This window comes from Diceros bicornis, chromosome 15 (genome assembly GCF_020826845.1).
Source record: "Diceros bicornis minor isolate mBicDic1 chromosome 15, mDicBic1.mat.cur, whole genome shotgun sequence".
NCBI classification, from domain to species: domain Eukaryota; kingdom Metazoa; phylum Chordata; class Mammalia; order Perissodactyla; family Rhinocerotidae; genus Diceros; species Diceros bicornis.
Genome location: NC_080754.1, coordinates 14,650,679 through 14,673,786, shown reverse-complemented (window position 1 = coordinate 14,673,786; position 23,108 = coordinate 14,650,679). Strand labels below are relative to the sequence as shown.

The 23,108-nt window shown below is 41.4% G+C and overlaps 1 protein-coding gene across 1 annotated transcript in view; it reads right to left on the bottom strand.

The window, feature by feature from the left end:
• Window positions 1-2,941: 2,941 nt before the first annotated feature.
• Window positions 2,942-23,108, bottom strand: part of TMPRSS7 (transmembrane serine protease 7) — a 37,406-nt gene continuing 17,239 nt past the window's right edge. The window contains exons 11-19 of the mRNA XM_058555774.1: window positions 19,688-19,794; window positions 16,005-16,141; window positions 13,008-13,115; window positions 10,255-10,365; window positions 9,344-9,460; window positions 8,233-8,404; window positions 6,483-6,751; window positions 4,783-4,919; window positions 2,942-3,177 (exon numbers count right to left, since the gene is read on the bottom strand). Of these exons, the coding sequence (XP_058411757.1) occupies window positions 3,007-3,177; window positions 4,783-4,919; window positions 6,483-6,751; window positions 8,233-8,404; window positions 9,344-9,460; window positions 10,255-10,365; window positions 13,008-13,115; window positions 16,005-16,141; window positions 19,688-19,794 (1,329 nt within the window). The 3' untranslated portion in view covers window positions 2,942-3,006. The remainder of the gene's footprint in view (window positions 3,178-4,782; window positions 4,920-6,482; window positions 6,752-8,232; window positions 8,405-9,343; window positions 9,461-10,254; window positions 10,366-13,007; window positions 13,116-16,004; window positions 16,142-19,687; window positions 19,795-23,108) is intronic.

Genomic DNA, 23,108 nt, shown 5'->3' with positions numbered 1-23,108 from the left:
GCCGCATAATGATATTTTGGTCAACAACGGACCACATATACGATGGTGGCCCTATAAGATTAATACCATATAGCCTAGGTGTGTAGTAGGCTTTACCATCTAGGTTTGTGTAAGTACACTCTGTGATGTTCACCCAATGACAAAGTCACCTAACAACGCATTTCTCAGGACATATCCCCATCATTAAGCGATGCATGACTATATGAGATTTTCAATTTTGCTTTTCTTGTCATAGTACTTGCTCTTCTCTCTTCATCTCCTTTAAGAGCAAATGATTTCCCAAATGGTTATCATATAAACCAAAAAATAAAGTAACATCATCAAAGTGACATCACCAAAGCACCAAGGTATCTCATTACCTTCAAATAGGTCTATGCCTCTTGAAAACACAACAGTTTGTACCCACACATGGTCAGATGGCAAGCAGTACTACTCTGAACATCAGCAATTGGGTCAACCACTCAGGCTAATGAAGCAGAAAACAATGAGAAATAGTTGGTTGGCTTGTGATGTTCCATTTTGCAGTTTTCAAGGCACTGTGAAGGACAGCATGAGTCCCTACAAATTCTTCCCAATAGTTTGGCATATGTAAATGCTCCTGTCATGGTTTATGGAGACCGTTCCACTCTGCCAACTAAACCAGTCTTAGGATTTGCCTCTATTCATGCCTTTGCAAGAACGAAGTGATGATATTCCCATATCATTCAGGTTCTAAAGGCATCTTGGCATGAAATAGCCAAGTAAGTTAGGTTGGTGTTTCTCAACTCTTTCCCCACTCCTGCGTGCCGAGGAACGTGGTCCACTCACATTAGCACCAGCAAGTGCTTAGAGCAGAAGCACGTATGTGTGGTTTGAAAAGCTCCCTCTGATGAATCTGATGGATCATGCCAGCCCTCCTCCATCTCCTAATTGAGATCACAAACTTATGCAAAGATTTTGGTGTATTTTGTTGAATAGCCATTCTTCACCTTATAAATGACTATAGGTAAAAAGTACAATTCACCTTGTACCTAGGTCACAGCAATACCAGGCGAAATAAACCTAGGTTTTAAGAATTGTCTAATTCTTAAACTGTCTAATTTGCTCTTCTATATAGTTGATTCATTAGCTATGTCCCCCTTTGTGAATTAAGTGGTACACTTGGCCCTCTGAATTGCACTATCCCATAGCCAGTTTACTGAATCCTTAAGGACCTATTCAGACACATATCATTAAAATGTTTTTTCCTTTATCTGAGGGAAACAGTCTTTTAAGAGCAAATCAAAATATGTTCTGTGAATTGGAAAATATTCACTATCTCAGGCAAATTGTATCCAGATTTCAGTCTTTCTATCTGATCTGGAGGATGACACTGGTAGCTCTCTCTCCTTTTGCTGTTACATTAAGATTTTCTGGGCTGGCCCCGTGGCATAGTGGTTAAGTGCGCAGACTCTGCTGCTGGCGGCCTGGGTTCGGATCCCAGGCGGGCACAGAGGCACCCCTTGTCAGCCCATGCTGTGGCAGCGTCCCATATAAAGTGGAGGAAGATAGGTACAGATGTTAGCCCAGGGTCAGTCTTCCTCAGCAAAAAAAGGGGGATTGGCATGGATGTTAGCTCAGGGCTGATCTTCCTCACAAAAAAAAAAAAAAAAAAAAAAAAAAACAAGATTTTCTGAGGTCCCATGAAACCCATTTTCATTATTATGGACCTTACTTAAAAATAGCATTGTTATTACTTGTTTGACTTTGTCCCAGGGGAACAAATGATATCATTCTTCTCCTTTCTACTATTTTTACCTATTTGGTGGTATTGTTAAGTCTGGCCTCTGTTAATGAAAAGATTATTCTGAGATCAAGTGTGAAACCCTTTACATCAATAAATATGATATATTGAGCATGTGCTATAGGTTTACAACTATGCTAGGTCTTATAAAGTCCTGAAAATAAAAGTGTTTCCTATTGGAGTTTATAAAAGAAACAGAAGCCAAATGATAACATTTCTGAAAATTTTCACTTTCAAAACATTCACCCAAAGATTCCCTTGTCTTTCAACTGCTGACTAACATTATTACAATTTCCTTAAATTCCACGTGAATGCTTTCAATCCAACTATCACCATGCTTCGTTCTATCATTTTGGCCAAATTACTAACCATCAGTTTTGTTGGTTGGTTGATTGGTCTCTCTGTACACAATATTTCTATGTGCCATGACTGAAGAAAGTCCACTATAAAAGATTAGACGAAATTGGATTGGAAAGCAACAATATAGATAATTCCTCTGTCAATAACTGAATTTAACTTTATTAGCATTTGTGAAGGAGATATTTTTGTGCATTTAATTTCATGAGAACACTGAAGATCAGGCATGGCTTTTTTAATGGAATTTCTTATTTCAATAAATTAAGTTTGCCTAAATTCTCATAAATATCTATAACTGGAATACAGACATAAAATAAATTATGGCTATCTGAGCATCTCACCCATCTGTTTTCTTATTTTAAAGGCTTAGTTCATGAAATTCTTTTAGGTTTCTTCCATTCCTGAATCAATGGCCCTTGAGGCTTAAGAATGAATACAGCTATATCCTTCACATGGAATAAAATACATATTAATCTCTCTGTCTTCTAATAAATAACAAATTTTCCACAGTCTGAAATTTGAGGAAGCAAAAATTGTGTCTTATTTTATTTATAATTACTATATTCTTTTTTAAAGAATCACATAAATCACATAATCACAGTCAAAAATCTAACTTTTGGGGCCGGCCTGGTGGCTCAAGTGGTTGGGTGCGCGTGCTCCGCTGCAGTGGCCTGGGGTTCACAGGTTCGGATCCCGGGCGCACACCGACGCACCGCTTGTTAAGCCATGCTGTAGCGGTGTCCCATATAAAGTAGAGGAAGATGGGCACGGATGTTAGCCCAGGGCCAGTCTTCCTCAGCAAAAAAGAGGAGGATTGGCATTGGATGTTAGCTCAGGGCTGGTCCTCCTCACAAAAAAAAAAAAAAAAAAAAAAATCTAACGTACGATTACGAAAGAGAAGGGACGTATTTATGAATCCAGGGAACAAAGTTTGACACCCTCGTGTAAACACCAGGAAAGTTTGGTCTTCCACATCCATGTCCCCAGCTAACAATGCCAGTCAAAATCCACTTTCCATCACTTTTTCTTCGACAAGATAAAGGTCCACCTGAATCTCCCTGCACAAGAAGATAATGTAAGTATGAAGTACTTTTGTCACATGATCATCAATTTTGTCATGAATGTGTCTAAAGGATTGTATTCAAAACTCGCATTCTGACAGGTTTTTACTCAGCTAACTATTATGCAATTTGGGGAAGTGTCAAGAAATAATGTGAAACTTCTAATGTCATTTTAGAATTCTTCTCATAATCAAAAAGCAAACTTTATCTCAAGAAACTTGATTCTTTAAACCAAGAGTAACATTAAAATATTCTTGCAAGGGAAACAACTCTCGCATACCCCCAAACAAATAACAATTTGTTTGTTATACTCAATAGTAATAATAACAAGGACTAACGTTTACTTAGCGTGAGCTGTGTGATAAGCACTGTTTTGGGTCTTTTACATCTCACAAAAATGATGTACAAAAAAATAAAATAAATTCAAAGTTTAAATACAATTCCTACAATATTCATTGTTTAAATTATAACATCTGGATTTTTGTTTTCTTATTCTGGAGGATAGGTAAAGCTGTAACTTACTCAGAGGCAAAGATAAAAAAGCATTCCAAATTTGCCCCTGTATCCCACCCCCACAATTTAAATGTAACTAGGTAGATTCTGACTACTAGAGAAATTGGCTTCTTTTTATTTTCAGTGTTGCTACACCAACTCTGATAAGTCTAATTTAACTTGTAAACCCTAGTGGCTATGTGGAACAGGACTATATAACTTACTAGCTGCACGAAGCACCCAAAATAGTAGCTTTAGCATTAGAGAGATAAGGGTTCAAATCCCAGCTCAGGAATTTGCTTACTAGCTGTGTGACATTGGATAATTTGCTTACCCTCTCCGTGCCCCAGTTTCCTCTTCTGTAAAATGAGAATGAAAGAATGATTTGAATGAATTTATGTAAAGCATCCAGCATAGTGCTTGCCACAAAGTAAGAGCTCTGGTGACAGAAATCATTATTATAATAAGATGAATTTTTGTGGCATGGTGGCTAAGGTTGTGGAAAGATGTGGGAACAACTCCCACTGCCTTCTTCATCCTCTAAATCATCTGTCCACTTTTTGGCAATCATAAAGATATCTCCATAGATTGGAATCTGAGTCTCAGAGAAATGTCCCCAAAAGTGACCTCCGACTTTACCACTGTCAGGAGGCCTACCCAGAGGCACACAAATGAGTGTCCTCTGTCACCTCTCCCACCCCTCTTTCCTTTCCACCCTCCTATGAGTCAAAGGGGTAAGTGAATAAAACCCTTATTATTTTAGAAGGTAAATGCTTGCTCTTAAGGAATTAGATAGCGATCGTGAAACACTGTGTGTGTGTGTGTGTGTGTGTGTGTGTGTGTTTTGCTTTGTTTTTTATTTTTTGACTATAAGAAAATGATAGCAGAATGATATGTGCTAACTTCATTCTCTACATGTTGGAGGAAAATACACAGGGACCAGAAAACTTAATTTTATAGACCCAATTATTTAATCAACTTTCCCTGATTTTAGACAATTGGATTATAATTATAATCTGAATTAAAGGATGCACCTGCCATAGTTATTTCCCAGTGTGGTGTAGACAAAACATGAAAGCATTTATGGAAAGGACATGTTAGATGACTTACCCTGCAAGCATCTCTCTTCCCTGACATGACACCTGCACAGAGCATCCGCGAAGTAATGATGCCATAGGTGGAAACACAGAGCGTTTGGTCAACGAGCTCTACCTCTGCTTGCTGCAGAACAGGGGAGCCTTTATTGTCTGGAAAACACGTTGGAAGTAGAAATCATGGCAATGATCCCACTTATTCAGGGCTTTATTAGACAATTTACTCACATTATCTCCTTCTATCCTCATAATTTTTTGAGGTGAATTCTATGATGATCCCCATCTTGCTGACGAATAAATGGAGGCTTAGGAGGTTAAAAGACTTGCCCAGAGGCACATACGGTGAGCAAGTAACAGAGTAGGATTCAGACCTAAGGTCTGACTCACACATCTGAGCCACTGTGCCAAACTCCTCCACCAGGGACCTCCTGCAGTAGGACTGTGAGTCAGCACCAGTTATTACCAATACTCACCGGTCCAGAGGGCCCACCCCTTAAGTGGAGCGGCATAACTCACATATGGGGGTGTCCGGGGAACCATACAAACATAATAGTTTGGTTATCGCCCTCTCACTTCCTTTTAACCTGTCTGGCTAAGATGATTCAGAAAAATAAACACACACACACTCATGCCTGCAAAGGAAATGTCTCATGATAAGCTGGTCGAGTCGACTCTTTCCTCTTGTGAGATATGGTAATGTAATTAAAGCCCTGAGCACAGTCCTGATAGGTTATAGGTGTTCAAGCAGTTAGCTGCCCTGCCTCACTGAGACCCTGAGACCTCAGCAGGCCCAAACTGGTGGCGAATATCAGGACTTCAATAACTAAATGAAAGTGGTGAGCACTTGAGACTTTGCCCACAAAGAATCTTTAGAAAGTGTCAAAGGGCAAGGTTCAAGATTTGTGGAAAATGTGTCTGTCCTAAACCCTTGGAAATGACTTCAAGGGAATCTGGGATGATTGGAAGATCAAGGGAAAGCATAGGACTAACCTTTGTTCGCAAAGCTTTGGATTCTTCCCCTCACTGTATATTTAGAATCATCTATGAACCCTAGACTGCGAAAAATGTTGTCAGGGCAGATGCAAGGACTTCTCTTCCATACTGTCTGACTTTTGTGCATAATAAAAAAGGTGTTCCCTCTGGGTGGAGGAGTTGTAACAAGATATCCCCTCTGAGTGGACCAGTTCTAGGCTGATGCAATCGTCAGGCCTGAATGTGCAGGCTGGGGAGCTAAGGCAGGCTGGATCTCAGCCCTCACTCTCATCTACTTGGCCAGCTGCCCTTGTGAAAGACACATTCTCATAATCTTCCAGACAGCTGTCTGCGAGTTGACACAGTAGGGTGTGTTTGTGTGTGTATCCTTCTCTTCTTTATGAAGATGAATCACTTCTTTGGTTGAAAGGGAACCTGAAAACAAGGAGGAATTGCCCTTCTCTAGTGGAAAACTTAGCAAACCCCTCAGAGTTTGAAAAGGGCCCATACTATCTATCCAATCCTGCGTTGTTCGTAGATTCCCCCTTATGAGGTGGGTCCTGCTTCTTTTGGGGATAAGGGGAGAGTATCATAAAACTGGAATAATAATACCCTCCTCCACCCTACCTCTCAGAGTTGTTAGAGACCATGTACAGCAACCATCTCCCTGAACCCAAAGCACTCCATCAGCACAAGTTCTCATTCTCTGGAGGGGAGGGTGTGAGCGCTCACTCGGACACACACCTGATTCCTGCCTTCGCCCCCAGCCGGTGACCCAGCACTTCTCCCCGCTGTGCACTTTCTGGCCGGCGGGAGGGATGCATATTGGCTGAATGAGCTGTTTCAGGGTCTCTGGCCAGGTGATACTGAGCTGTAACAAGGCGATATCGTAGTCGAAGGTCTGGCTGTTATAGTACTCGTGGACCACAATTCTTCTCAGCGGTGAGATGAACTTGGCATTGCCCTGCACATACATCCCAAGGTGAGCAGTCCACGGTGTGGGGTCTGACAGCCTGGTGGAAAACAAATGAAGCACCGAGTCAGGGGCTTGAAGAACAGTACATGACTTGGAAACAAGCATTCTGCAGAGAGATGAGGACTGCGGAAAGGGAGGCCTGACTTTCAGTCCTATCGCGGTCACTGGTTCTGTCCATGCACACAGCAAGAAGAGCTTCTCCAAGCTTCCTTTGTCTCCTTAGTAAAACCAGAGATGAAGCAAGGTCTAGTAGGGGTGGTGAATGATAGCTATGTTCCTGAAAATTCCCTCAACAACATCCTAAGGAAATGCTGGAAATTTTCCGGTAGGTCATGAACCACACACAGGTGAGGAATGTTAGTGACAAGTTAATTTGTTACATTCTTCCTATTCACACTGACAATGGTATTTGATGAAGACAGGGCCAGTAAGACAGTGGTCTGGGGATCCTTTTGCCAAATTCGAATGATATGAATACCAAGATAGAGTAGAAATCAAAGTGTTATAAGCAGGAATTTAATGAAATTCCTTCTTGCAAACTACCAGAAGCTTTAAAGATCACAGCTCCAGCTGCTCAAGCATGACCATTCACAGAGGCAGCACGCCTGTTAGTCCTTCCAGAATTCTAATCCCGACCCCTGTGCCCTGGCACAAAGTCACCCAGGGCCTCGTAGTCTCCATGTGAGGTGTCCATCTCCACCAGCACAGCCACTGCTCTGGTGGGGTGAAGAGAATGTGGAAGTTTTGATAGAAAAATGACAGAGCCCAAAGAGTGTGGCCCCTAATCTGCTTAGCTGACATCTCACAGGTGGCACTGGGGACCTGGAGGAGTATTAAAGTTAACATATTACTAATGATCAAACAGAAGCATAGCTATTTGGTCACTAACATGAATCCCGAAATTTTGAGAAGAAGCAAATCCTCTCATAAATTCTTTGAAATACTTCACTTTAAAAAATTCAGACTGATAAATGAATGATATTATTCTTGTATCTAAGATTCAGTAGGTTCCAAATAAGGTTACATTTTAAGCAAAGTTATCTTCCAAGCTTCCCTTTAACCCTTAGCTGGAAGGGTGTCTGCCCCGTGATAATCCCATTGCTGAGGCAGACAGGGCCCTTCCAACACCAACCCTAATGACCTTTCCAGGATCCCGCTCCCACTCTAAATAGGAATCCCCATTCTCCAGCCCCCTCCAGTGACCACTCTCCACACATTCCCATGTTCCAGATGCTCCACACCCTCCTACGGATTTGCTCCCTCTGACTTGAATGCCCTATCCTATTTTCTCAGCCTAGTAGAAGCCTATTCATTCTTGATGTGCCCTTTGTGTTCTTCTTTTTTCTTTGTATCAATAATACCTAAAAACAATGTTTGGCACACAATTGATATCAAAGAAAACCACCAATTGAATTCATTGAATGTCTCCAACAGGGAGCTTTTTCCCACAACTTGAAGGCAAATGTATGGTCTGTGGTTAGAGAGTGCCACTTTAGAGTGCAGATTGAGATGCCCTACCTGTTTCCATGGAAACAGTGGGCCGCAGAGAGAAGCCACTCCCTGGAGATGACCGAGGCTCCACAGTAGGCAGATCCAACAAAGTGGAGGCTGACTTGCCATGGCCAACCCCCTTCCAGGGTGTCGGTGCCCCCGATGATGCGGTGGAGGGTGGGGGAAATCCTGCTGCAGCCTTTAGAAGAGGAAAGATCTCCTGATTTAAAAGCAGGCTTAGAAGAAAAACTGGAAATTAAGTTGGGTTTAGAGCTGAACTGGGTTTAGAGCTGAGCTGGGAACTGACTAACCAGGTAAGCAATTTGAAATCTCCTGCTTATCTATAGAAGAGGCAATATGTGGGTGTTTCTGAAACCAGCACCAACAAACCACTCCCTCCATCCTGAAAACAGGCTGTGACACAGTCTCCTTACAATAAAGCACGAGAGGGAAGGAGGGGACCTGCTAGTAACAGCTGTGCTGATATGAACAGCAGCCTGGGGTTTAGGTTGTTAGATAAAGAAAAGTTTCAAATGTAACTGAATTGAGAGTGTCTTTGAAGTTGAAAGCATTTGGGAGAGAATTGTAAGTCTAAGCCAAATGAAAACCTATTAAGAAAAACTAGTTATCAGAGGAATTATTTCCCAGTGTACATAGTATTGATAAGGATATATAATTAACATGTTGACACATGGCCAGTTAGAGACCACATGACTAGTAATAACATATGAGAGATTATAGTGCTCAGGTCATAGCTCAAGAAAGAACCAGCACTTGATATTGATCAGAAGGTAAGGCACAATTAACAAAGTTACCCACTGTGATCCAGTATCTATTAATTTCCTCATAGATTTTTTGTTTAAGATCTTCTTCTTTGATTAGAGTCGTTAGAAAGTGAAAGTTCTCATTATAAACTTCCAGTGCATTAATGCTTGTTATCAAGAAAAAAGGTGGAGTTCACTCTAGAGTTTTTATTTCTGAGAAATGATTTCAGATTCAGTTCACCAATATTTACTATTCTTCCCTGGGCCTGTGGAAACCTCTGCCAGGGAGATGACACCAAGAGGGGAATGAAAATGAAACACAGGTAAACTGAAGAGGGAATGCAAGGAATCAGAATGACTGTATTTCTACTCACTGCAGCCTTCTTCATCACTTCCATCAGGACAATCCATAGTCCCATCACATTTTGCATTTTGTTTCCTAAAGCAAATATCATTGCTACACTTAAAAGTTCTGTCGTTGCATGGAATGCCTAAAAGTAAACAAAAGAAGAGTGTTTTCCTAGCCAGAAACAGATGTGAGTGAAGGACACTGAACTCCGAGAGCAAAGGATAGTTTAGCCACAGGATCAGTATTTGCTGCTCTGGGAAACATGGCAGAGGGAAATGCAACAGCCCCACAGTGACCCATCCTTTCATCTCAGCAGAGCCACTGGAAGGCAGGCAGGCAGGAGCTCCTGCTGAGAATCAACCCGAGGGTCTCTCCTTTCTTCCCCTGGAGGAGCGACGCAAAGCAGTTGGCCATGTCAGTAGCTTTAGGTCATGGTCTCTTTGCTACTACTTTGTCTTGTGCTCCAAGAAAATTTTTGAGCAAAAATCACCACGATACTCAGCCCTTTCATACCGTTGGGGGAAAAATGGACAGTCTTTGTGCATTGCAGCACATTTGTTCACAACCCCGGCGGTGTGTGTTTCTGCAGGGGCTAGCACAGAGTGTGTCCCGTCCGGTATCTGGCAAGTCCCTCTGTATCGGGTGCTTAGTATCCCTTAGCTTTGAGCAGCATTAAATGCACGTAAGCAATGGAAATCTTCCGGTATTCACACACACATACAGACACAGACGCTCCACCCCGGTTAGAGGGACCACCTGTCCCATTTTGTCTGGGGCTGAGAGGATTCCAGGGACATGGGATTTTCGGTGCTAAAACTGGGAAAGTCCTGGGAAAACTGGGACAAGTCGATTGTCGTAACCCAACAGAGGTATTTCGATTCTGATTTAGGACAGTTTTATGGGGAGAACAGCAGAGTGCAGAGGACTCTTCCTCACTTTGAGTGCAGTTCTGCTCATCCTGGCCGTCCTCACAGTCCCGGAAGCCGTCGCAGACCAGCAGACCATGCTGCCCGAAGGAGCCGGCATTGCAGGCGGGCTCCAGGGTCACTAGAACGAGAACAGACAGAAAGCTCATGAACCTGGGGCATCAGCTGGACTCTGGTGACCAGCAGTGCCCTCTACAGGTGCACGTGGGTCAGATGACTGAAAATCAAAACTGCGTTTTCCTCAAAACTCGCCCCTCCGTGAGGAAAAGCAGATGTTTAAACTTTGGTGTAATTCCTAGCACTTTGAGTTTGTCGGGTCTGATTTTTGCTTTTGTATAAATGTGTTAAACTCTGACGGTTTGTTTATTTAATTACAATTAAATGCATCATATGATTCTAGTTTCAGGAGAATAGAAATCATAAGCTGTTATCTAAATTGAACTTTTCTACCTTCCTAAACAAGGTGGGAGTGTTCTGAGATTGGGAATTTTGTCTTATTATCTCTGTACCTCAAGCCCCTGACAAAATAGCAGTTGCTCACCAAGGCTTTGTTGAATAGATTAGTGAAGGTGAGATCTTAAAGGACAACAGACTTGTAGTTTACGTATAAGGAAAACTCTCTTTAAAATTATTTTATCCTGAGAAATCCATTTCCTGAATTAGGAAACGCCAGTGTAAATCCCTCACAATTTTTCCTCTTTGGAATATTTTCACGAATTTCCTATAGACCAGTGACAGGCACAGTATATGAGCAAATACTCTTAGCTGGTATGATTCCTTAGACATTCCTGGTTTTGTGAAAGTTATCATTTTTGTTATCTGCTCCTGTTTTTTCAGAGGTCTGTCTTATGAGGGACAGCACGGAGCCATTGCTACCCTGAAATAGTTCATTACGTTTCTGAGAATGCCTAGTGACTGCTAGAGAATAACTCCCAAAATGGCACACTGAGAAAAAATAATTACCTGGGCCCGCCCCGTGGCTTAGCGGTTAAGTGCGCGCGCTCCGCTACTGGCGGCCCGGGGTTCTGATCCCGGGCGTGCACCGACGCACCGCTTCTCCAGCCACGCTGAGGCCGCGTCCCACATACGGCAACTAGAAGGATGTGCACCTATGACATGCAACTATCTACTGGGGCTTTGTGGAAAAAAAAAAAGGAGGAGGATTGGCAATGGATGTTGGCTCAGAGCCAGTCTTCCTCAGCAACAAGAGGAGGATTAGCACAGATGTTAGCTCAGGGCTGATATTCCTCACAAAAAAAGAAAAAGAAAAAGAAAATAATAATTCCCAAAAACCAGTCCTTAGTATAAAGTGATAATAATCACTTTTGTTTGGAGCATCATAGCAGGGAATAATAACAATGCCAAAACGCAAGCAACCTCAATCACTATTTAAGGGTCAGTATTTATTTTCCTAAGAAATAGAAGACCCTATAGATTTAAAAGGTCAATGAACCATAAGTTGAGGCTTTTATTTTGCTTTGTCAATTAAAAAAAAGGTACAGAGTCACAGGTTATTTTTCATGAGTATAATTTTTTCACAGTTATATTATATTCACTCTAATACTTTAAGAATATGACAGAGATTAAATAGTTTCACCATCACAATTGTATTTGAATTAAACTCAGGATCTTTGGGAGAAAGTGTTGCCAATGGTGTCATAGGGTCCGGTGAACCATCCTCCCCATATTGCTCCCTGAAACTGGAGATAGATTCAGGAGTGATGTGCAGATAGTAATGAGAAACCAAGACGGAGATTCTCTGACCAAAATAGGAATATCCAGTACCCCACCCCTTAGTCATTACCAAGGTGACATCCATGCAAACTTTACAGGTAAAAGAAAAAATGTAATCCTTTCATTCACAACACCAGTGTTCCATAAAGGAGCATGCTGAAAGAGTTCACTTCTCTGCAGATTCTGAGCTCTCTCTAGAGGAAAGATCTGTGCTGTAAAATAGGATGGTTATGGGCTGGCCTAGTGGCATAGTGGTTAAGTTCATGCGCTCCGCTTTGGTGGCCCAGAGTTTGCAGGTTCAGATTCCGGGTGTGGACTTATGCACCGCTTATCAAGCCATGATGTGGCAGGCATCCCACATAGAAAGTAGAGGAAGATGGGCAAGATGTTAGCCCAGGGCCAATCTTCCTCGGCAATAAGAGGGCTGGCAACAGATGTTAGCTCAGGGCTAATCTTCCTCACCAAAAAAAATAGGATGGTTATGTTTAAGAACTGTGGTTGATTGATTTATTAGCTACAGGTCCTCACTCCCTGTGGTAGTATTACGCACCCCACCCTTTCCATGGCCCCAAAGTGTGCAGAATAAACTTCCCTGTCCCTTGTTTATGGCCTCAGCTATATGAATCACCTTGACTGATAGAATATGACACAAGCGCTGGTGTGCCAGTTCCAAGCCCAGGACTTAAGAGGAACCATGTGTTTTTGCTTATCCCCCTTTGCTTCTACCACTGCCATGCCTAGCCCACTAGCTCAATGAGGAAAGAGCCCTAAAGAGTAGACCTGACCCCAACCAAGCTCAGGAGGACCCACGGTTTCAAGCAGAGCCACCCAGCTGAGCCCAGCCTAGATCACTCATATCTCAGGCAACCCACGGACATATGAGCCATAATAAATGACTGTTGTAAGCCACTGAGTTTGGGGCTAGTTTGTTATGCAGCAATAGATAATAGCTATAAAGACCCAGCAGCAACAATGGCCCGGACAAGTTATTCGTTCATAAGATAGTCATAGCAAAACTTGAATACCCACCACAGAAAAGTTCATCACTTTCGTCAAAGCAGTCATTTACTCCATCACACCGCTGGGCCTGAGGGACACACAGACCGGAGGAGCATCTAAAAGATCCAACAGGACAGGCTAGAAACAATAAAAAACAGGAAATCTTGTGTGGGTCCCTAAAAGCCACCAGACCATATTAACAGACATACGTAGTGTTATTAAGGGGTTAAGATGTTGGGAATGTAGCAATAGTAGTTATACAATTTCTCCACCAAATCAAAGCTGTAGGTAATTATTGAAAGAACTAAAAGGAGAATTTAGGAGAGCAAAGAAAGCAAATGAATCCACCAGAAGCTCTGAGTCTCCATTGCATCCAGGTCACGCGTACAGTCAAACTTGTATTACCTCCATCATTGACACGGCAATCTGGCTTTATCATAGACTCGAAGAAAGCTCAAGTTGGAAGATGCCTTCGAGTCTAGCACTCTTAATGCGCCAACTTTAGACGCCCCAGAGAATTATAAATGGCCCTCTGATATCTCTGAATCTTTTACGATCAGATGCATTATTCTGGGGAGTCTGTGCCTTTAACTACATTTTCAAGTGATCTCTCTTCCAAAATATATCAGTAACCACTGACCTTAGAAAGGTGGACCTAGAGAAAATAGTGACTGGCCTCAAAACTCAGGACTCCTGCTTCCTAACACCCAGTCCACTTCAACGAGGCTACTCATCAAAGATCCATTCCCTCCCCAATCTTGAATAATTCATCCCGGGCTTATAGCTAAATATAATAGAAATAATGAATCCTTCCTCTCTGCTATGGTGTGAATGTTTGTGTCCCCCCAAATTTATATGTTAAAATCCTGATGCCCAATGTGACGGTATTAGGAGGTAGGGCTCTTGGGAGGCGATTAAGTGATGAAGGCAGAGCTCTTATGAATAAGATTAACGCCTTTACAAAAGAGGCCAGAGGGAGCTCCCTCACCACTTCTGCCATGTGAGGATACAACGAGAAGTCTGCGACCCGGAGAGAGCCCTCATCCGAACATGCTGGCACCCTGATCTCGGATTTCCAGCCTCCAGAACTGTGAGAAATAGATTTCTGTTCTTTATAAGCTACCCAGTCTGTGGTATTTTGTAATAATAGCCTGAATGGACTAAGACACTCCCCTTGTGCAAAAGAGTGGGGAGGTCAGGTCAACCATTATCTCAATGCCACACGATGGAGAGGGTGAGTTCCCAGAAAATATTCACGGTTTGAAAAAACTATTAAAAATAAGATGGCTTACTATTTACCTGTATCCTTGCTGGAAATTGTAATATTCTGATATTCGGAAGTGTAATATTCTGAATCCGGAAGCTGGTATATTGGTGATTGGCAAAGAAGAAAGAGTCTAAATGAGCTTTCTCTTGAGTCCTATCCTCATGGACTCCTAAGCGGTTAACCTTTACTTTCCCCCTTTTAAGCGGGTTGAGAATTTCCTGAGTCAGTATCTACTCTCTCCAGCTCTAACGACTTCCCTCAGGCATTGCCTTTTCTCCCAACTGCTTCCTGCCCTCTGTGCCAGCGCTTCTCAGTGTGAAGTTCAACATTCTGAGGGCGGACATTTGAACCCTCCTTGACCAACCAGCTCTCCCTATGCATCGTAGATCAAAGTGAGTCACAACTGTCGCCCTCCGATCCACCAAATGTTGGTGTAAACATCATATTTACAAAGCATCATCATTAGCAAGAAGAAAAACAGATCAAGAAATGGTCTCGTCCTACAAATGAAATCAGAATCAAGATGAACAAACAACCAACCAGCTGGGAGAGAATATTTGCAAAACATACATCTGACAAGGGGTTGATCTCCATAATATATAAAGAACTCACACAATTGAACAACAAAAAAACAAACAACCCGATCAAAAAATGGGCAGAGGAAATGAACAGACACTTCTCCAAGGAAGATATACAGATGGCCAATAGGCACATGAAAAGATGCTCAACATCACTAATCATCAGGGAAATGCAAATCAAAACAACACTAAGATACCACCTCACGCCCGTTAGAATGGCTATAATCACCAAGACAAAAAACAACAAATGTTGGAGAGGATGTGGAGAAACAGGAACCCTCATACACAGCTGGTGGGAATGCAAATTGGTGCAGCCTCTATGGAAAACGGTATGGAGATTCCTCAAAGAATTAAAAATAGAGATGCCCTATGATCCAGCCATCCCACTACTGGGAATCTATCCAACGCACCTGAAATCAACAATCCAAAGAGGCTTATGCACCCCTATGTTCATTGCAGCATTATTCACCATAGCCAAGAAGTGGAAGCAACCTAAGTGTCCCTCGACTGACGATTGGATTAAGAAAATGTGGTATATATATACAATGGAATACTACTCAGCCATAAAAAAAGACAAAATCGTCCCATTTGCAACAACATGGATGGGCCTGGAGCGTATCATGTTAAGTGAAATAAGCCAGAAAGAGAAAGACAAACACTGTATGATCTCACTCATATGTGGAATATAAACCAACACATGGACAGAGAAAACTGGACTGTGGTTACCCGGGAAGTGGGGGTGGGGGGTGGGCACAAGGGGTGAAGGGAGTCATATATGGGGTGATGGACAAACAAAAATGTACAACCCAAAATTTCACAATGTTAGAAACCATTAAAATATCAATAAAAATCAAAAAAAAAAAAAAAAAAAAGAAATGGTCTTGTCCTATATTTCAAGAATAATGTAAGGAAATATTTTTCAATTGTAACAATTATATTATTTTTTCTATAATTTAAACTACAATGGTCATAAATACATAATTTTATGTATTATTTATTATATGTTTTGTCCACATTATATATATCTATAATATATTTATTTATATATTGTTATAAAAATATAATAGTAAAGAGCAGAAATAAAGCAGTTTCCATTCCTTAAATTCTCAAAGTTTAGAGTCATAAACTGTTAGGCTCTGCGTAACCATTTAAGGTTGTGTAAGGAGCTGATCCCAGGCTCACGTTGACTGATGTTGTAGCTGCCATATTCCACCAGAAGCGGCTTGTCGGAAAGCCTTGAACTGCTCTGAAGCTGAACGTGGGCGAGGGGGCGGGGCACTCGAAAAATCGTCTGGTGATCCACGTAGAAGCCACAGTACCTGAGGAGAGAAGAGTCAGGGGGGACTCGCAGGAGGGTCTGTCAACGGCGTTCCCATTGACAGTGAATTCACTAAGACTTTGGTCACTTGGGCTTCATCAGCAGAGACGCTTATGGTAGAGCTAACGGGAGTTATCCATTGTATGCTGAGTACTGTGCCTGAGTAACTTCTGCCCCCTCAGTTCTCTCCTCTGCTAAATAAAACAGCAAGGGTGCTATCGAATATCTGGCACCATTGCTTTCCTCACCGACACTTATAATCAGAAGAAATACGGATTTAATTCTCCTAGTCCTCTCTCTTTTTTTGGCATAAAAAACTGCATAACAAGAATTGCCTGCATTTGCCCACAAACCTCTCTATAGAGCAGAGTGGAATCCATAAGCTCAGGTTGAAAATATGCAAAGAATCCCAGCAACACTTAGAGCAAAAGATAACAATATTACTTCAATCTAAATTGAAATCTTATGTGCACTTGAGGGCTTGTCCTTGGCAAAATGTCAAAGTAGTAATGTCTGTCTGTAATATTTACCCACCTCGAGTGGATTTTTCTTACTTCTCAGCACCTAAGAGAAAATGTCCGTCCTGTTAGTGATTCTTATGATATGAGCACTGTGGTTGGTGGAACATGAAGTATTATCACTAGTGGCCCTTGATAAGTTAGGATCTGCCCTGTGTAGGCAAGGCTCTTCCTAGGTGAAACCTGCAAGGCCTCAAAAGGAAACAGCAGACACAAGGCTTCAGGGGTGACTTCCTCCACTGGAGTCTATGAATGCCAATCACTCCAGGCCGGCAAAGTACCTGGGAACCCATAAGTTCCATGGGTGAGACACTGGCATTCAGTGGGAGGAGCACAGAGGTAACCTATGATTTTCAAGTTCAAAGGAGGAAAGCATTCATGTATATTTCAGGAAGAATCTTGTGCAACTGGCTGAAGTTCAGGACCTGATGGGCTGATAGGCCAGCTCCTGGGATACGAGGAAGAGACAGCAGCTGCAGGTGGCCCACCTGGCCAAGTGGGGGCTGGTGTCTGAGAGCCACTGCAAGCCAAGTCAAGCTTTTGGGGCCAGAACCGACTCTAGCTGGTCACCTTGGGATCAGAATCTTGTGTTCTGAGAACATGATTGTTGTCTGTGTCTCAAAGTGATTTTATTTGTGCTTTCTATTAATGCTTACTAGAGTTTTCTTGAAAAGATGAGCCTTACTCTGATGTGAAGGAGGAGTCAGGAGGAAAGGGATCTTTGAATCCATGCCCGGGCTAGAGTTTAGAGGGGAACGGTATATAATGGGGCATGGCAGTGGCTAATGGAATGAAAGCAGAAAAAAAAGTGAGAGATTGGAGAAACCCAGCAAGAGTTAGTTTACCTGTACAGATGTGTGACAGATAAGAAAACTGAGACTTAAAGAGGTGAAGTAATTCACTAAAGTTCAAATAGCAAAAAAGTAGAAGCAGGATTAGATTAGGACACAAATCCACCTGATACTAAACCCTAGCACTTTCTAGCACACCATCAGCCTTCCCCTTAGGAACTTTGCTTTGCAAAACCTTTGTAGGAAGGCCATCCACTTCTTCAGGGTTCATGTACTGCATTCAAGCTGCCTGGAGCATACACACCCCACCGCCATATTCGCTGAACTCAAGATCACCAGGCTTCCTGGTCTCAGTGTCACTTTTTCTTCCTTCCCTTTACAGACCCAATGCCTTTAGCCTAACTAATCAGCAAGGCGTCAGAAATTAGTTCAATTAGAGCCTTTCCTTTTTAGATGAAGAGGACTGATAATGGGAAGGGCTGGTATTTTAAATCCCAAGGATATAACTAGCATCAAAAGAATCTGATAGGATTTCAGCCAGCCCACAAGACAAAGTGAAGAGCTGGCCCTTCGGGGAAAGTATTTACACAGCTTTCCTGGTATTTTTAGGAGGAGGCTCCATTCATACTTTGGCAGCAACACATGGTGGGTGGTAGGGGTTGTCACTTAGGGAAAAAAAATATATCTCATTTTCAAAGCACAGCTTTATTTTAAGCACACAACTTTACAAAAGATTTGTTTTCTGGATCTCTAACTAAATACCAAAATGCAGTATCTTTAAAGCCTTGGGCACTTTCTACAGTGTTTATCCATCTCATGTCATTTCCAAAGCAATTTTATTAATCATATTAATAATAGCTAATATTTTTGGTGTGTGGTATGCATCATTTCATTTAATGATTCCAAAAAAAAAAACTACCTTTATTAAGTAGGAATTATTACCTCATTTTACAGACTGAAAATCCAAGTGGTTAAATAATTTGTCCTAGTTAATGTAGCTACTAAATAACAGGGCTGGAATTTGAACCCAGGTCTTCTGCATCCTATATAATAGACTCTTGATTCAAAAATACTCCCAAAAGGAGTGCAAGCCACATCTTAATAATGGATCCAAGATGCTTTTAAATCAGATAATATCTATTCCAATGAAGATAGGACCAATGACTATTTAGCAAGTAATCTAAGAGTCTAAAGGAAATGAAAGAAGGTTGTTTAGGAGGATCATTTAGAAAGGGAAGGTTTCATTCATGGCATAACAATGAGCAAAGAATTAGCAGGTAAATCCCTTAGGGTAACTTCACAAGGATTCTTATCTTAAAGTAAATGGAGAAGCTCTTCTGCCTCAAAGACAGAGCACCCTATATTTTTTAGTGTAAGACCTATTATAACTTTTTTCTTTTTTTTGAGGAAGATCGGCGCTGAGCTAACATCCATGCCAATCTTCCTCTTTTTGCTGAGGAAGACTGGCCCTGAGCTAACATCTATTGCTAATCCTCCTCCTTTTTTTCCCCTTTTTCTCCCCAAAGCCCCAGTAGATAGTTGTATGTCATAGTTGCACATCCTTCTAGTTGCTGTATGTGGGATGCCGCCTCAGCATGGCCGGACAAGCGGTGCTTCGGTGAGTGCCGGGGATCCGAACCCGGGCCACAAGTAGTGGAGCATGCGCACTTAACCGCTAAGCCATGGGGCCGGCCCCAGACCTATTATAACTTTAGAAGCAGATAACCAACAACAACAACTAAAGGACAAATTAAGGGTGAGAGTGAGGTCCTACTAGGTCAGTTCAGGAAGCCCAGACACCTAGATTTCCCTCAGCCTTTCTGCTCAGCCTCAGCCTGTGTCCCAGCCTCAGGATAGAGTCAGGCCAACCAAGCCTCTCCCACTCTACAGAACTGGCTAATGGTTTCTAACTTTTCGTACCACCAGGACTCCTATTTACTATTTTCCTCCATGGCTCCATGGTTTGAAAGACTTGATCTGCCAAACTACTTTTGTAAAGTATATAATATGCACGTCCACAATGTGCCCAGCAGCGTCGAGCAGTTGTGGAGCAAGGACTTGGGAGCCATAAGACATGGGTTTGAATCTTGGCTTAATCATTTATGAACTGAGTGACCTTGAGCAAGTTATTTGACTCTTGTCTGTAATAAAGTGAACTCTTCGGGGACAAGGAATCCAAGACTTCGAACCTCTGGGCAAGGTCGTTCATCAGATTCATCACATATGGAAATCACTTACATGTGCTCGTTAATTTCCCACCATCCATGGTCACAGCCTTTCACACTCTTCTTGGTTATTGAATAGTTATGGAATTTCAGTGCTATGCCAAGAGTTGGTAGGGGAGCCTGTGAAAAACAAACATAAGTCAGAAAAATGCTTCAGTTGAAGGACATGTTTCAGACTAAGATTTCCTTGCTCACTCAGAACTCATTCCCTTGGCTTGTTGTTTTAAGGGCATTTTATTCTTTGTGTCCTGTGGCCCTTGGTGGGGTAGACCAGTTCCCCTGAACAAACGGAGATGAGGAGAGCATGATAGAGTGGAAAGTGGGCCGCCTGGTGCTCAGGGAGCAGCCGTTAGACCCTCACTTGAGCTGGATGATATGGGACACATTAGATCATCTCTAGGTTTCAGTATTTCAGAAGCTCATTTCTTCTATTAAATGAGCTTAAATTTGAAAACTCCCACTTGTTAAGGAATGTACACACTTTCCTCCTTCAATGACACTAACGACAGAGTTTATTTAAAGCACTACTCAAATTCTTTAGATAAAGGAGAAATGAATCAGCATCCTTTTCATATTAAACCTGGGTATCCTGAAGGCAGTTACTGTCACCCTCAGATCTTCTCAGAAGAGATCAAACAAGAGAAGGAGCTGCCTATATGATACATGCACATGTGAGCACACGCGCGCACGCACACACATACACACACTATACCACTGACCTTCTTATGGCATTTTAAGACATGCACATACATTGTATCTGATATGCCATGATTTTAGTTTTAATTTTCACTTCCACCTAGGAATTATTTAAGAGAGAGTTCTTAAATTTCCAGGGAACAGAGTTTTGGTTCACTCATTTTCAAGTTTTCTAATTCTGTCTTAATTAGATAAGAGATTATTTAGAGCCTATACTGCTTTTAATTTTTCATTTTATTAAGGACTTTGTTGTGATCAAATTTATGAATGCTCCAAGATCATTTGAAAAAAAAAGGGTAATTTCTGTTTGTATATATATCACCATACTAATTATTTATATGGTTTAATGTCCTTCCTAGCCTTATTTCTTGTCTCTCACTAGCACTGTCATAAACCAGGAGAAAGGAATTAAAATATCTTAGATAAGCATTGCCCATTTCTCTATGTGTTTCCCACAGGTTTTGATTTATGAGTATTAACGGCAAGTCTTTTGATGCATAGATAATTGTCATAATTAGATCTTCATGTGGATCGTCCTCTTGATCACTGTAGATCACCTTCCCTTTCTCACTAGGTGCCCTGCTCTCAGCATCGCCTGGCGCTAAGTCTGGGTTCCCTGCTCCCTTTTTGTTTATTTTTGCCTGGTAGGATATTGCCCATCCTTTTGTTGTCAGCTTTATTAAATCACTTTTTTATTCATTTTGTCTTTTCAAGACAACTTACAGGTAAGTTTTAGGTAATATTTTGTAATTCAATCCTACTGTCCTTTCCTTTTTTATTTAATTGAAATATGATTGACATATAACATTATATTAGTTTCAGGTATGCAACATCATGATTCGATATTTGTATATATTGCAAAATGATCACCACAATGAATCTAGTTAACATGGATCACCACACATAGTTACAACTTTTTTTTCTTGTGATGAGAACTTTTAAGATCTACTTTCTTAGTAACTTGCAATACACAATATAGTTTTAGTAACTATAGTCACCATGCTGTACATTACATCCCCAGGACTTATTTATTTTATAACTAAAAGTTTGTACCTTTTGACCCCTTTTACTCATTTTGTCCACCCCCTACCCCTTGCCTCTGACAACCACCAATCTGTTCTCTGTATCTCTGAGTTTGGTTTGGGGTTTTGGGATTTTTTTTAGATTCCGCATATAAGCGAGATCGTACAGTATTTGTTTTTCTCTGTCTTACTTATTTCACCTAGCAAGAGGCTCTCAAGGTCTATCCACATTGTTGCAAATGGTAACATTTCCTTCTTTTTTACAGCTCAATAATATTCCATTGTATATATATGCCACATCTTCTTTATCCATTCATCCATTGGTAGACACACTTAAGTTGCTTCCATGTCTTGGCTATTGTAAATAATGTTGCAATGAACATGGAGGTGCAGATATATTTTCAAGTTACTGTTTTCATTTCCTTTGGATAAATACCCAGAAGGGAAATTGCTGGATCATATAGTAGTTCTATTTTTAGTGCCTTTTTCTTTTAATAGATGAATTTTACCCATTGATTTTTATTGCTCATTGCTCAAAAAACGGACATGCAGTTTTTTAGTTATGCCATCATGTTTTATGTTGTAATTTCTTTCTTGTGAGTATATGCTTCTTTCTGACGTGTATTTAAATATAGTACTCCTCCTCCCTCAACCTACCTTTGAGAGGGAGTGAATTGGGAACTTTATGTCTCATTTAAACATCACAACAACATGGTTAGGCAGGTAATATGATTCCCATTTTGCAGAGGAAGAAAGCAAGACTAATCAAAGATAAGCAACTTCTTTAAGGTTAGGAAATGCAAACCAGAGCTTCAAGTCAGTCCTGCATTTCTCCGGAAGACATCCTTTTCTCAGTGTATCACATTGCCTGGAAACCAAAGGGGACTCAAGAGGAACGGGATTGTCTTATGTTTACCAAAAGCCGAGGGCTCATGAGAACACATATCAGTTTTTTCCCAGTCTTGTCATCTGATTATTTCTTCGCATTAAAGAAAAAATAGATACAAACTGAGAGATAGTAAATATCTCAATCAATGTAAATTTTATAGCATAAGAACATATTCCAATGCAATCTTCCACCAAGAAGCTTCCATCACACCAAAACAAAATGAGTTTATATGCACCACCACCCTCCAATCCACAAAGCCTCTCCATAGGGAAAGAAAATAAGTCCCCTGCCACACTGGTTCCCCTGACACACAATTGCACACAATTTCACATTTGGTCTCAGATCGGCCAAGAGGCACTGCTGATATTGACCTGCTCGACAAATGGAGTGATGAGGTGCAGTTTCACAAAGTATTACAAGCTTTTTCGACAAGTGAACAAAAAAATAAAACTGGTAAGTATACTATTTCCTTTTACCTTCTGTATTTTCTGTTCCCATTGCCCAAGCTCTGCCTTTGCTTTGGGGACTTGAACCAAGTAAGAGGAGGAATTCTCCTGATCTGGATCTGCTATGTTTAAATATTTCTCTAGCCCGTGATAGCCACAGGATGCAGGGTGTGCTTTATCTTTATCTTTATCTATGGCAAAGATGCTTGCTACAGAAGCAGGGAAGAGGGGCTCCCTTCTGAGGAATCCCACGTATTTCCTAAGTGATATGAGGAGGTGAACTTACATGGCCCACAGTAACGGGACCATGTGTTATGCTTATGTCTTATGTCTGGTGGACCTAAACTGGATGAAGCTGGGTTGATGACATCTGTGATAAAA